At 41.2% G+C, this 15,594-nt stretch overlaps 1 protein-coding gene across 5 annotated transcripts; it reads right to left on the reverse strand.

Annotated features, from left to right (window-relative positions):
- Positions 1–9,863: 9,863 nt before the first annotated feature.
- On the reverse strand, positions 9,864–15,260 carry dram2b (DNA-damage regulated autophagy modulator 2b). Of its 5 annotated transcripts, none has more exons than XM_035778356.2 (8): positions 15,130–15,260; positions 13,999–14,205; positions 13,770–13,837; positions 13,506–13,648; positions 13,236–13,413; positions 12,898–12,980; positions 12,739–12,831; positions 9,864–11,448 (listed from the first exon to the last, which is right to left on the reverse strand). In XM_035778356.2, exons 2-8 carry the CDS (start codon positions 14,127–14,129, stop codon positions 11,326–11,328), a joined length of 819 nt encoding a protein of 272 aa, XP_035634249.1. In that variant the 5' UTR covers positions 14,130–14,205; positions 15,130–15,260; the 3' UTR covers positions 9,864–11,325. The 5 variants fall into 5 exon arrangements, with proteins under 5 accessions (XP_035634249.1, XP_035634247.1, XP_035634251.1 ...); XM_035778354.2 differs by lacking the exon at positions 15,130–15,260 and adding an exon at positions 14,932–15,123; XM_035778358.2 differs by lacking the exon at positions 15,130–15,260 and adding an exon at positions 14,729–14,918.
- Positions 15,261–15,594: the final 334 nt, after the last annotated feature.

Here is a 15,594-nt window from a genome sequence, read left to right on the forward strand (position 1 = left end):
TGTATAAACTCCCAGCAATTTAATGTGTATTTATCAACGTTTCGGCGTCACTGTGCCTTCCTCAGGGTAATGTCATGAATACTTGAACCAGGTTATGTAGACAAACAGTGCAATTAGTGTAACCAATGACAATAGTGAGAGGTGTCATAATGATTAAGTCAATTCAAATGAACTAGTGAAACGGTTACAAAATACTATATGGCATATTAAATATATTACACTATCATATAGAAACATAATAGAATATTGTACATAAGGGCCTGAGATCAAAGTCAATATTCAGACCACTAGGGGTCAATGTTTTTAGATAGGATATCTAGTAAGCCTCCCTTTGTAGTAGTAGGATCTCGATGTTACCTCCTCTCCTTGGTAGAGCAACATGCTCAATGCCTGTGTATTTGAGGGAGGAGATGGGACGGTTACCTTCAACAAAATGAGCTGCAACTGGATAGTCAATGTTCTTACACCTGATTGAGCTGTGGTGTTCAGCTATGTGTTGTTTTAATTGTCTTTTCGTTTGTCCTACGTGGGCTTTTCCACATGAACAGGTGATGAGAGAGATTATTCTCTTGGTCTTGCATGAGATGATACCCCTAAACAGGGAACTTTCGACCTGTATGTGGGTGTCTGAAGAAATACTTTTTTTATAGTGCTATTGCACTGTGTGCATGAGCCACATTTGTAGTTCCCATTTGGTGGGCTCAAGAGGGCATGTCAGATCTCACCAAACTAGCTCCAATATTGTGACCACGCTTATAGACCACCTCTTGAAGAGGTGTGCAGTTTTTTGTCAGATTGCAGAATATCCCGTGCTTTTTCAGGATTCCTTTCATTTTCTCCGAACCCGTGGTGTACTTAGTGCAAAAGATGGTTGCGTTGTTTTTCTTCTTTGGTTGAGTTTTTTGTAATTCCTCTTGGTTTTTTAGATATTTTCATCATTGCAGCATCAAGAGTTTTGTCCTTGTAGCCTCTCATTTTGAATTGATCTGTCATTCTTTTAGCATTGCTTTCAAAATCTGACTGGTGGCCACAGATTAGTTTAACTCTGCATAACTGGCAATATAGTAGACCATTCTTGAGGGGAAGGGGATGCATACTATGCGCACATAGCAAGGTATTGCGATCTGTGGGCTTTGTGTGCAAGTCTCTTTGTGTGTAATGCATCATTCTCTTTGATAATCCATAAATCCAGGTAGTTTATTTTTCTCTTATCAGTCTGCATGGTGAATGAGATATTCAAAGATCTCGTTTAGTAGAGTTTGGAATTAATTTAGTTCCTATTGACTTCCTTCCCAGAGCACAAAGACATCATCTATGTATCTCTTCCATAGAAGTATTTTATGAAGTAAGGGGTGTGTCTCTGTTTTATAAAGGAATGCTTCTTCAAATTGTCCCACAGACAGGTTTGCATAGTTGGGGTAAAAGGGGAGCCCATGGCTACAACCCGAATTTGAAGGGAAAAGTCTGACGCAAAGACAAAGTAGTTATGGGATAATACCAGTTCAGTAAGTTGTAAGATGCAATCATTGGATGGAGCAAGGGTAGAGTCTCTCTGCTGAAGGAAGTGTTGCAGCGCCTGCAAGCCTCCTCCGGATGTTACTGTACAAGCTCTCCACATCAAAAGTGGCCAGCAGGGTGCCCTCTGGTAACCTTCCTAAACCCTCTATCAATGAGCTCATGTGACTAGTGTCTTTGACATAAAATAGGAGATTCTCAACCAACGGTTTAATGTGGTAATCCACAAATTTAGAAATGTTGGATGTCAGAGTCGATTGCTGCTACAATGGGTCTACCTGGACAACTCCACCAGTCCTATTTATATCATTTACAACGATTATATATTTTTTTAACAATTTAGTATATTTCACTTTAACCACAATATTTGTTGTGTTATTTGTTCTGTCTTTTCTGGTGGATTAAACTGAAATTTCAACTACTTTCTATGGCTTGTTTTAAAAATAAAGATATTTTGGAGATTTCATTTTTGAAAAACCAAAAGTGAGGTTGTAATCTGAATAAAGGGGAAAAGGACATTCTTGAACATGGGGTGACACATTCTTACTAATCTGCTACAGAACCAGTATGGAATTAAATATAACTTTTATATCACTGCATTTAGTGAGATGTTTAATGCTTTTATATTTTAATTTCTTCCCTTCAAATTGATTATATAAATGGGCCCGTTTTATTTTGTCTAGCTTGCCGTTCCATATAAAATGTCATATTTTTTGCTAATATAATTTAAAAAACAGGTTGCTAGGTGTAGGAAATACCATAAGCAAATAGGTCAACTGGGATATGACTAAAGAGTTCATCAGGGTGATTTGTCCCACAAATAAAGTTATTTTCCTTTCCATGGTAGCAAAATCTTAACTATTTTTGTTAACTTATTTGTTTTTCATTCATGTTTTTGTAAAAATAAAAAAATAAAAACGGGGTAGATCAGCTTTTAATAGTGCAGGTTGTAGATTCCATCAATGTAATTGTCTGCAACATAATTTGGTTAGAAAAAGTATCTAGATCCTCAGGCTGTTTAGGGATCCAAATTGGGGATCTAAAAGAAAGCATGAATTATCAGCATACAATTACACCTTTGATTTTAAGCCCTTGATTTCTAACCCCTTGATATTATTGTTGGCTCTGATTTTAATAGCTAACATTTCAATGGCCATAATAAATAGATATGCCGATAGTGGACAACCTTGTTTTACTCCTCTTGACAGTTTAATACTTTTGTGGCAGGGGAGAACGACTGCCCCCATTTCATTGGAGCCATGAAGTTAAAGGCCGACCAGGGTACTGCAGACTGTTGTATCCAGAAATGAAGGTAATCAAATCGAAGCAAATTTTATTTGTCACATGCACCAAATTCAACAGGTGTAGATCTTACCGTGAAATGCTTACTTACAAGCTCTTAACCAACAATGCAGTTATAAGAAAATATTTACTAAATAAACTAAAGTAAAAAATAGTTTAATATAACACAAAATAACAATGAGGCCATATACAGGGTGTACAGGTACAATGTGCAGGGGTACAAGTTAGTCAAGGTAATTTGTACATGTAGGTAGGGGTAAAGTGACTATGCATAGATAATAAACAGTGAGTATGAGCAGTGTAAAAACAAAGTGGGGGTGTGTCAATATAAATAGTCCGTGTGGCCATTTTGATTAATTGTTCAGCAGTCTTATGGCTTGAAGCTGTTAAGGAGCCTATTGGACCTAGACTTGGCACTAAAGTACTGCTTGCCTGCGGTAGCAGAGAGAGCAGTCTATGACTTGACTGACTGGGATCTTTGACAATTTTTTGGGCCTTCCTCTGACACTGCCAAGTATATAGGTCCTGGATGGCAGAAAGCTTAGCCCCAGTGATGTGCTGAGCCATACACATTACCCTCTGTAGGGCCTTACGGTCGGATGCAGAGCAGTTGCCATACCAGGCGGTGATGCAACTGGTCAGGACCCCTGAGAGGACCCCGTGTTGAGGATCAGTGTGGAAGATGTGTTGTTTCATACCCTTACCACCTGGGGGCGGTCCATCAGGAAGTTCAGGATCCAGTTGCAGAGGGAGGTGTTTAGTCCCAGGGTCTTTAGCTTAATGATGAGCTTTGTGGGCACTATGATATTGAACACTGAGCTGTAGTCAATGAATAGCATTCTCACATAGTTCCTTTTGTCCTGGTGGGAAAGGGCAGTGTGGAGCGCGTCATCTGTGGATCTGTTGCGGCGGTATGCGAATTGGAGTGGGTCTAGGGTTTCCGGGATGACAGTGAGCCATGACCAGCTTTTCAAAACACTTCATGGTTACTGATGTGAGTGCTTTGGGGAGTGAAGTCACTTGCCAGTTAGTCCTTAATAGTTTGCAAGCCCTGCCACATCCAAGTGTCAGAGCCGGTGTAGTAGGATTCAATTGTAGTCCTATATTGATGCTTTGTCTGTTTGATGGTCCGTCTGAGGGTATAGCAGGATTTTTGTTATAAATGTCTGGGTAGTGTCCCTTGAAAGCAGCAGCTCTACCCTTTAGCTCGGTGCGGATGTTGCCTGTAATTCATGGCTTCTGGTTGAGGCACTTATTGATTTTAGCCGGGGACTGAGGTGGTATACTCAATGCTATTGGATGAATCCGGATGAACATATTCCAGTCTGTGCTAGCAAAACAGTCCTAGGATAGTCTTGAACGGAGCTTATCCAGTTTATTTTCCAATGATTGCACGTTGGCCAATAGAACAGATGGTAGAGGCGGGTTACCTACTTGCCAATAAATTCTCACAAGGCAACCTGATCTGCGCCCCCTGTAATTCCCTTTTCTACATGAAAAGAAGGAAAAATTAGGGAGATTTGGGCCTTGTCTGGGAGCAACATTATATCCTTTGCCTCGGACTAATTAAATTAAAAATGTTCGTCCAGTTTGACATGTGTAATCACATGATATCCAGAAACTATTTTCAATACTAAGGCGGTTGCATCAACATTAAGTTAAAAATACCACAATTGGTTAGGAGCCCGTGAAACAGCAGCCATTCCCTCTGGCGCCATTCTCCTCCATCATGGTACCAATAATTGCTTCTATTATACCAGACGTATGTCCTTGAACCAATTTTATTTTAAAATCCCACACAGAAATATAAAAATAATTTAGTTTCTACCAGCAGCCTGGGACTGCAGGGTAGCCTAGTGGTTAGAGCGTTGGACTAGTAACTGGAAGGTTGCAAGTTCAAATCCCTGAGCTGACAAGGTACAAATATGTTGTTCTGCCCCTGAACAGGCAGTTAACCCACTGTTCCTAGGCCGTCATTGAAAATAATAATTTGTTCTTAACTGACTTCCCTAATTAAATAAAGGTTAAAAAATATATTTATTTTTTTTTTTTTAAATACCCCGATCAGCCTTCAACTTGAGATACTCGTTGTGTGTTCTAGTGTTAAACCTACCAAGCCACTTTGCAAATTGAATTTGATGTCACCAGGGGTGATGGTCGACTTCGTGAGGAATGTCAGTGTTCTACCATGGCCAGCTAAGAGCCCGGATCTCAATTCCATGGAGCACGTCTGGGACCTGATGGATCGGAGGGTGAGGGCTATGGCCATTCCCCCCAGAAATGTCCGGGAACTTGCAGGTGCCTTGGTGAAATAGTGGGGTAACATCTCACAGCAAGAACTGGCAAATCTGGTGCAGTCCATGAGGAGGAGATGCACTGCAGTACTTAATGCAGCTAGTGGCCACACCAGATACTGACTGTTACTTTTGATTTTGACCTCCCCTTTGTTCAGGGACACATTATTCAATTTTTGTTAGTCACATGTCTGTGGAACTTGTTCAGTTTATGTCTCAGTTGTTGAATCTTATGTTCATACAAATATTTACACATGTTAAGCTTGCTGAAAATAAACACAGTTGACAGTGGGAGGACGTTTCTTTTTTTGCAGAGTTTATGTTAGGTGTCAATGAAGGGTGAATAGGAACTTTGTACATGGAAAGTTACTGAGTGAGACCAGGGGAAGTGCAGCAAGTTCATATTATTGGCCTTTGTGCTGTTGTCTGTGCCCAACAATGTTTGTACCCTGTTTTGTGCTGCTACCATGTTGTGCTGCTGCCATGTTGTATTGCTACCATGTTGTTGTCCTTTTGTGTTGCTACCATGCTGTGTTGTCATGTGTTGCTGCCATGCTATGTTGTGATCTTAGGTCTCACTTTATGTAGTGTGATCTGTCTTGTTGTGATGTGTGTTCTGTACTATATTTTTATTTTATTTTTAATCCCAGCCCCCATCCCCGCAGGAGGCATTTTGCCTTTTGGTAGGCCGTCATTGTAAATAAGAATGTGTTCTTAACTGACTTGCCTAGTTAAATAAAGGTTAAACAAATACACATTTTTATTTTATTTATATTCAAACATATTATTGCTTAATAATAATATTTCAAAAGAATGCGGCAAAGGGTAGTAGTCTACTTTCAGTTCCTGATGAGGCAGGCCAGTTGCTATGGAACTAGGACAATGAGGGATGTGGAACTCATATAATGCATCAGCTCTATGTTCTCATTTTATCTCACAATGAAACCACACAATGCTCTTGTCCTGTGTTTGTGTGCTTCCATGTGTCCCTGTGCATGTCTACATACACGTGTGTCTGTATCCAGATCTGCCTTCAGCAGCAACGTGCTTGTGGCCTATGACCTCGGGGCGGCAACGTAGCCTAGTGGTTAGAGCGTTGGACTAGTAGCCGGAAGGTTGCGAGTTCAAACCCCCGAGCTGACGAGGTACAAATCTGTCATTCTGCCCCTGAACAGGCAGTTAACCCACTGTTCCCAGGCCGTCATTGAAAATAAGAATATGTTCTTAACTGACTTGCCTTGTTAAATAAAGGTAAAATTAAATTGAATAAACCCAGACAGGGCCCCAGCAGCTCTAACAGCCCAGGTGGAGGAGGGGGGCACCTCTATACTCACACTCTAGGTAGCATATACAATTGATCATTCATACTGTATAATATACACTGCTGGTTTTTAAGATCCCTGACTCCAGAAACCATTTGTGCTGTTGAGCAAGGCACTGCTCCTCTCAAGTGCTGTGTTTGTGTGTTGTTTTGTCTGAGGGGTTTTGGAGCAGACTAAAATATCAATTTATGTTGATGGAAATCTAAGTAATATTCCTGTTCTGTTCTATTCTCTATTCCTATAGCGTCTCTGCAGCTGGGGGGGGGGGGTGTCCCCATCTCCACCTCAGCCCCCCTGCTAACCCGGCTACACTGTCACGACCATGGGACAGTGCCCTACGACGTCTTCAGGCACAGTGTGCTGTGTTTTCTGACTACATACGGCAGGCACAGAGACTGTACGCAGGGGTCTTACGTCCCAGCTGAGGGGCCTACTGGTCGGGCACTGTGTCTGGCGGTGCTGGGTACCCTCCACGAAACCCTGGAGACGTTGTGATCCGATGGCTGCTCCTCTGATGCAAACCACTACACCAGCCTTTCTTCAAGTATGGGTCATGTTACGTGTTTAGAGCGGGGCTTCCCAACCCTCTTCCTGGAGATCTAATGTCCTCTAGGTTTTCAGTCCAACCCTAATTTAGCGTATCTGATTCAGCTAGTTAAGGTCTTGTTGAGCAGCTAATAAGTAGAATCAGGTGTGTTAAATTAGGGTTGGACTGAAAACCCACAGGACAGTAGATCTTCAGGAAGAGGGTTGGGCAGCCCTGTGTTAGAGTAAATGTATAATTATTTCATGAATTACTGGAATTGGTTTGGCCAAGTGCAACAGCACTCGCTGTTCAGTGCGCTCTCTGTGGGAGGGAGATGGCTTTAAACTCAGATTTTAGTCAGTATGCCTAGCCTATGCCCCATTGAAATAAGTCAATCTCGCAAATAGGCCTTTCATAGCGGTTTGTAGTCTTAACATCAGGCACAATTGCCAGAAAATAACCTAACATTTGTATTTTGATGTTCATCCAAGTGTTTCTTGCACAGAGATTGAGATCCTCTGTCCAACTTTCATCACTCAAATTCTCCTGTTGGATATATCTATAGTTATGTACATTTATTTAAGCAATGAAGCCAGAGGAGGTGTGGTATATTGGCCAAATATCACAAACCCCTGAGGTGCCCAAAGTCACGCCCTGATCTGTTTCACCTGTCCTTGTGCTCGTCTCCACCCCCCACCAGGTGTCGCCCATCTTCCCCATTATCCCCTGTGTTTTCTGTCTCTGTTGCCAGTTCATCTTGTTTGTTCAAGCCTACCCGCATTTTGTCTCAGCTCCTGTTGTTCCCTAGTCTCTCTTCTCCACATCGTCCTGGTTTTTGACCTTTGCCTGACCTTGAGCCTGTCTGCAGTCCTGTACCTTGGCCTCTGCTCTGGATTATTGACCCCTGCCTGCCTTGTCCTGTCATTTGCCTGCCCCTGTGGTTACAATAAACTTGGGTCTTACCTTGATTCCTGATAGCCTTATTGCTATTATAAACTGGTTACCAAAGTAATAAGAGCAGTAAAAATAAATGTTTTGTCATATCCGTGGTATACGGTCTGATATACCACAGCTGTCAAGCAATCAGCATTCAGGGCTCAGACTGTGTACCATGGGAAATACAAAAACATTTTACTATTCATTTTACTATTCTAATTACATTGTTAACCAGTTTATAGCAATAAGGCTCCTCAGGGTTTTGTGGTATATGGCCAATATACCACGGCTAAGGGCTAGGTCCAAAGAACAGCTATTAACCGTGGTATATTGGCCATATACCACACCTCCTAGGACATTATTACTTAATTATAGCAGTCAAAACAAGTTAAATCGTCACCCATTGATAGAAAATTATCTTGAGATAAATGGCAATTTATATTTTGTCTTGCGACATATTCTTAAACTTACAAGAATCATTACTTTGATGGAAAAACACATTTAGCTTCTTAGCCTACGTCGTAAAAAAAATACGTATTCCTTAACGCTCGATAACGTTATAGAAAAAGGATTTCATGGATACATGTGGCAACTCCTCTTGCTGCGAAAACATATTTTTGGATAGTTTTCAGGCCTTGTGTTCGAGTTTTCAGAGGTCATAGGGCTAGAAATATGAGGTGGCCCTGGCAACACTGAGCATGACAGTTAAACCCAGGGAGTTCTTTCAGAAAATGGCAGAATGCTTCAGCAAACAGTGCTTTGATAGTGGAAAGGTAAGTCAGCTAGCAAGACGTAATTTTATAACAGGTGATGGATGATCAGCAGAAATAAGGGAGTACTAGTAGTACTAGTATCTACTACTCTCATAGTAGTAGATGTGAGTTTCTCTTTCAAACAATCCCCTTGTACACAGCTAATAGCTAGCTCGCTAAAGTTAGTCAAAGCATGCTAGCTAACTAGTGCAACCCTAAGCAACAGTACATATGAAGATGAAACATTATCAGGCCTACTGAACATCTTACTGTAGAACTTATTAGTGAAAACAAGTCTAGGTTGGAACGATTGCTGTTAAAATACGTTTAAAAAAATAATAATTCTGAACGGGAGTAAACTGATGTGAAGCAAGATGCTTTTTGAGGAAAACACAGTTCTGGTTTGTTCATCTACAGCAGGAAGTGGTATCCTGCCTGACTGAGAAAGCGGTAGATCTTCTGATCCAGTTTGTCACCACATATCTATGAGTCAGGGTTCTCAACTCTGGCATACTTATAAAACAAGTACAGAAACACTCCATGCTGAGCATGACCTGAGGGTTGCATTGTCAAAAACTGAGTACAGAATAGACCTGCTTGTTAAAAACTTCAACCAGCCACACACCTCTCATTAGGGCTTCGTATTTGTTTTCTGGTTTACATCTGTGTGATGTGATCAATCAGTTTATTCCAGTTCAGAATGAAAATGATTTATTATAGTTTAACAGAAATAGTTCCAACCTAGTGTTAATGGGGGAAAATAAACACAAATAGCTATTTATATTTCATTCAATTGTTTGTCTTTATTGCACCTGTTTTAGGCTGGCTTAAGGGCAATGAAATGGACTGATATGTATGTATTGTTGCATGTTTTCATAAGCTTGGGTCCCAGGAAAATACAGAATTTGTCATTTGGGTCCCACGCTGAAAAAGTTTAAGAAACCCTGCACTACACTAACAAAAATCCCTATATGGAGGTTAATGCCAGGATTAGCCGCTAGCTGGAGGCAAGCACTAAAATATCACCCGTTAAGCTGGCCCAGGCTATGGCTGGAGCGGAGCCAGCTGTGGGTAACATGGACGCCAAGGAATTTGAAGACAGTGCTGCAGAGCACTTCATTGCTCAAGTACGAATTCTGTCATAACTGGATCTTCACAAAGGATAAAAATACTCACTAACAGGGATGTAAAAAAATATATAATAATTGTGCATATGGAACATTTCTGGTATCTTTTATTTGAGCTCATGAAACATGGTACCAACACAACACATTGTTTTTGTTCAATTCAGTTTAAGTACAATTAGATGTGTGTATCATGTATGGTGTAAATTACTCAATATACCAATAAATGTCATAACTATCTTGTTTGTTATTGCTTTAATCTATAACGGCGTTAGAAGTAAAATGTTTTATTCTGTTATAAAGCCTTCATATACAACAGTGAATTTGATGCTTTCCATTCTTATGAGAATGAAACAAACAAAGCTTCTATGTAGTTACTGCATAGGTGATCAGGTTAACATGAAACCGATTGATGGAATTATTCAGGCCAGTTTACAGCAATGATGGCAATACCTCCTCCACACAGTTATAGAAACTGGTGGCAAAAAGTGGCCAGCTGAAATGTTTTATATACTGTAACAAAATAAACTTTCAGTAGAAAACATCTTCAAATAACCAAAAATATTGTACTAAGCACCTCCTTACATCTCACCAATATTGTATCCATTCTACAGGAAAGAGAAATTCACATAACTTTTTATGGGTAATAGAGATGATCATTGGGAAAAATAGAAACATAAAAACTAATAGAAAAGCATCCCAAGAAAATCCATAATTCACTAATGACCAAACCTACAGCCAAACCCAATTCTTATATTATCCTACTTTAACAGAGTGAGAGCAACATTCAAATCAATTAAACTTAGCATCCCAAAGTAAAGTAGAGCAAATAAATCACATTCTAGTTAATTAGTTCAAGTGCCTTGCTGTAAACCACCTAATGATATCAATTCTCGTGAAAGACAAACGTAAGATAGCGCAACAAATGCTCATTGTTAGATTTAAGAAAGTCAAAACAAACATCTTGACGATTCTTTGGCACCATCGAGTGGCTGGTAGAGAATATAATAATAATAATAAATACTGGTTAGTTGTGTTCTGACTACTGAAACAAAATACATGTCTTGTCAGTGGATCGAACCCCTTTAGGTTTAATAAAAATATAATTACTTTCTAATAAGAACCAAAATGTCAGTTTAAAAGGGCATGTGGAATTTACACTATCTGAGAATTAGGTCTTTCAGCGGTATATTTAAGCAATAAGGCCCGAGGGGTTCGCTGTATATAGCCAATATACCACGCAAATGCGGAGGTCCTAGATACAGCCCTTAGTCGTGGTATATTGTCAATATACCACAAACCCCCGAGGTGCCATATTGCTATTATAAACTGTTTACCAACGTAATTTGAGCAGTAAAAACATATGTTTTGTCATACCTGTGGTATACTGTCCGATATACCACTACTTTCAGGCAATCAGATTTCAGGGCTCGACCCACCCTGTTTATAATAGTGCTCGTTGATTACACCCTCAACATTCTATATCTCATTGATTCCATTCAATATGTTCATAATTACAGCTAGACTCAACCGCACCACGAGGAGTTGTCCTGTTCAGATGCCCCCCGCCATCAGTGGGGAGGTCTCAGATTGGTTGACCTGTGCAGTGATGCTGTAGTGTGGAGAATCGTAGAGGTGATTGCTCTGTAGGTCCACCTCTGCCCGCAGCGTTACTTTCTACAGATGGGAAACGGAGAACAGTTGTTAGAATCATGGTCTCCAACTTCTGCCCTGGAGAGCTATGGGGTACGCAGGATTTTGCTGCAGCCCACCTGGACAAAAGGAACACCTACGTCAGAATGCTGTTCATTGAATACAGCTCAGCGTTCAACACCTTAGTGCCTACAAAGCTCATCACTAAGCTAAGGACCCTAGAATTAAACACCTCCCTCTGCAACTGGATCCTGGACTTCTTGACGAGCCTTCTCCCAGGTGGTAAGGGTAGGCAACAACACGTCTGCCACGCTGATCCTCAACACTGGGGCCCCTCAGGGGTGTGTTAGTCCCCTCCTGTACTTCCTGTTCACCCATGACTGCGTGGCCAAACACGACTCCAACACCATCATTAAGTTTGCTGACGACACAGCATTGGGTGGTGAACAGATCATCGACAACGATGAGGGCCTATAGGGAGGAGGTCAGAGAACTGGCAGTGTGGTGCCAGGACTACAACCTCTCCCTCAATGTGAGCAAGACAAAGGAGCTGATCGTGGACTACAGGAAAAGGCGGGCCGAACAAGCCCCCATTAACAACGTTGAGTTTCAAGTTCCCATCGAGAGCATCCTGACCGGTTGCATCACTGCCTGGTATGGCAATTGCTCGGCATTTGACAGTAAGGCGCTACTGAGGGTAGTGCGCACGGCCCAGTACATCAAGCTTCCTGCCATCCAGGACCTATATAATAGGCGGTGTCAGAGGAAAAGCCCCCAAAAATTGTCAGAGACTCCAGTCACCCAAGACATAGACTGTTTTCTATGCTACCACACGAGAAGCGGTACTGGAGCACTAAGTCTAGGACCTTAACAGCTTCTACCCCCAAGCCATAAGACGGCTGAACAATTAACCAAATGGCCACCGGACTATTACATTGACCCCCCTCTCCATTTGTTTAGTACACTGCTGCTACTCACTGTTTATTATCTATACATAGTTACTTCACCCCTACCTAGATGTAGAAATTACCTCAACTGACCTGTACCCCCGCACACTGACTCGGTACCGGTACCCCCTGTATATAGCCTCGTTATTGTATTGTGTTATTTATTTATTATTATTTATTTTTTACTTATTTGGTAAATATTTTCTTAACTCTTTCTTGAACTAAACTGTTAGTTAAGGGCTTGTAAGTAAGCATTTCACAGTAAGGTGTGTATTCGGCGCATGTGACAAATAAAGTCTGATTTGAACATATATTCTGTCTGGTTCAAGTGATGGAGTGAGTGAAGTGAGTAGGAGAGCTTAGGTACCTGGAAGTCTCTGATGTAGGTGAGGAAGAAACTGATGAAGGAGAGAGCCAGAGACCACTCAGAGATGGTGCTGACGATGTGAGGGATGTAGCCCTGCAACAGACAGAGCTGTTAGTTTGTGTTGGTGTGCGTGTATGCGCTATCACAAAGTCTACTGACCGTCTCCCCAGGTATCCAGTGCAGTTTATGGGCCACGTCCACTCCAGGTAGACTACTGTACATGATGACAGATGACACAAACACTGAGAGGTGAGGAGGTTAAGGAGCACAACAGGCAGGGGCTAGAGCTGTGTTTAGAGGGCAACTCTTGTAATATTTCAGAACGTTTGGATCTTGAACAAGCTGTCAGAGGTCCTTGCAATTTGTTGCACGAGTTCACAGCTTCCATTCACTGTAATTGAGTGGCATTGTCTTATAGCAACAACATTATTATTCTATTATCATCAACAGTGAATCATGATTTCATATTTTCTTGTTGCAGAAATAGCGGAGGATACTGCTGATGATGCTGGCGAAGGTCCAGACTCCGATGCTGAGTCGGACCCAGAAGATGCTCTTCCCGTGGACGTGAGGCTGCATGCACAGAGACACCAAGGTCTGCACCAGGATGTACAGTGCCCCCACGCCAAACGTCAATATTGCCCCCACCAGGTGCATGGAGAACAGAGTCGTTTTCTGGTTGTTGTTGAGAGAGAGAATGATTTTATAGTACCACATTTACATACACTGTCATCAAAACAAACAGAAACAAGACTCTCAATGGGTACCTGAAAGTTAGCAACAATGCACATGCCAAAGGAGCTGGTCCATCCCAGCACCAAACCCAAGAGGTTGAGTTTATGCAGCTTCGACTCCTCTTCGACTGTCAAGGCTTGGACCTGCTTGTAGCGTACGTACATGGTGGCTATGCCTGCCACGACAAAACACGATCACAAATCAAAACATAGTCACAAATTCGGTCAGGTTTATAGCTGGTTTCAAATGTATTGCTAGATTCCAAAGAGGAATCCGAGAGGTAATGGTGGTGTTACCTAAGTATGCTGAGATGTCCAGCATGATTCCAAACACACATCTCTCTGGGGCAACCGTCCCCGTGTCGCTGTGAACAGAAACATGACCATCAAAAATGTAATCTCCCACTATCACAATGTAATGTACAATTGTAATACATGTAAAATTCTGTCTACTACTTTTAAAGTGAAGTGATTGCAAGTATAATGGTAAAAAGGCTCAGGGGATGGTGTTGAGCCTGTGTCTGACCTGATGTATGGCACCAGTGGGTCCACATGTTTCAGCAGCACAGCAGTGATGTAAGCAAAGATGAACGTGGCCGCCGTCCATAATACCAAAGCCACCGGTAGAATACAAAGACCCTGCTGGAACCACCACATATCCTCTGCTGTGTGTGTGTCAAACCACCAGTAGCCTATCCAAGTTAGACCACAGATGCTGGTATGTTGCCTTCACCTGTAGATATTGGATTATGTGAGGCACCACACACACACAGAGAAAAATAGCTGAAGCTGCTGCACACTCGTTTCCTCATTCTGGATAAAAGCTCAGTATCAAGAGACTACAGTGTATTCCTGCCACGTGATCGCATTTCTCAGTTCCTCTACTAGTTGTGTGGCTTGATGTAGTCAAGTGACTTGAGATACAGAGCGAGCTAGTTACATTTGGTAGGCTACAATGCATTTATTTTTTAAATAACCTTTATTTAACTAGGCAAGTCAGTTAAGAACAAATTCTTATTTGAAATGATGCTACAATACACGCTACTGTTTAATAAAATAAGTAGAGTGAACAAGATGCAGGTTCTGTTCTACCTGATAATTAATTGCACACACCTGGTGTCCCAGATCTAAACAAGTCCCTGATTAGAGGGGAACAATTAATAAATGCAGTTTAACTGGCTTCCAGGTCCAGAGTTGAGTTTGAAGGCTTGATGCTGCGTTCAAAACAATTGAGAGCCCGGAAATCTCCGACTTACGTGCATTTAAAACGACTGGGAACGCAGAAAAACGAGCTGGGAATGGATTAACTTGATTCAAACGGTCAGTCCACTCGAAATTTAAACACGGACACTCGGGCCTATTTCCAGAGCTTTGACTTTCCGACCTGAAAATCTGACGTCATTATTTGACCTAGTATTTTTCCGAGTTCCCAGTTGTTTTGAACGCGGCAATAAACTACCTTCAAAAAAGTGGTTCCTTTGTTGTCACCTCATCACACGAAATTCGGTCTCACAAAAGACCAACAATGAACAGCGGGAAAGCAGAAAAAGCTAATATATGTAGTCTACTCTTTAGATCGCTCTGATTAAATGAAGGCTACATGACCCAGATGAGGAATTAGGTCACGCTTTCTCAACTAAAATCACAAGCTCATTACTTCCTGTTAGTGTTCCAGAAGAGGCGTGGCATTATAATACCCAGATCTGTAGCGAACGTCAACAAAGAGACCTCCGTTCCATCAGCAACAATACGCAAGACGTATCAAGAAAAAGGCTGTGCCCTCGGCGATTTCCCTTCAAAATAAAAGTCCCCCTTTGACGATGGTAGAAAAAACAATTTGACGAAATTCATAACATTTTATGCTGAAATATTTTTGTTGTTTAACAATATGAAAACATTTAATCGACTTTATAGCACAAATAATATTATAGCGCTGCCATTATTGTTAACAGCAAAAAGTAATGATTACTAGATAGTTATCATGGTAACAACAGGAATACAAATAACTAGAACCGTATTTATAATACTACTATTATGAATAATAGTAATAACAATATTAATAATAATTGTAATAATATACTTAAAAATATTTTGAAAATACTTTTAAATCCCATTGTTAATT

Source organism: Oncorhynchus keta, chromosome 10, assembly GCF_023373465.1.
Source record: "Oncorhynchus keta strain PuntledgeMale-10-30-2019 chromosome 10, Oket_V2, whole genome shotgun sequence".
NCBI lineage: Eukaryota > Metazoa > Chordata > Actinopteri > Salmoniformes > Salmonidae > Oncorhynchus > Oncorhynchus keta.

Coding starts and splice junctions, on each gene's coding strand:
- dram2b (XM_035778356.2), bottom strand. CDS start 14,129: ATGTGGTGGTTCCAGCAGGGTCTTTGTATTCTACCGGTGGCTTTGGTA. Junction 13,838..13,998: donor CCACTGGTGCCATACATCAG/GTCAGACACAGG, acceptor TTCTGTTCACAG/CGACACGGGGACGGTTGCCC. Junction 12,832..12,897: donor ACTGGATACCTGGGGAGACG/GTCAGTAGACTT, acceptor TGTCTGTTGCAG/GGCTACATCCCTCACATCGT.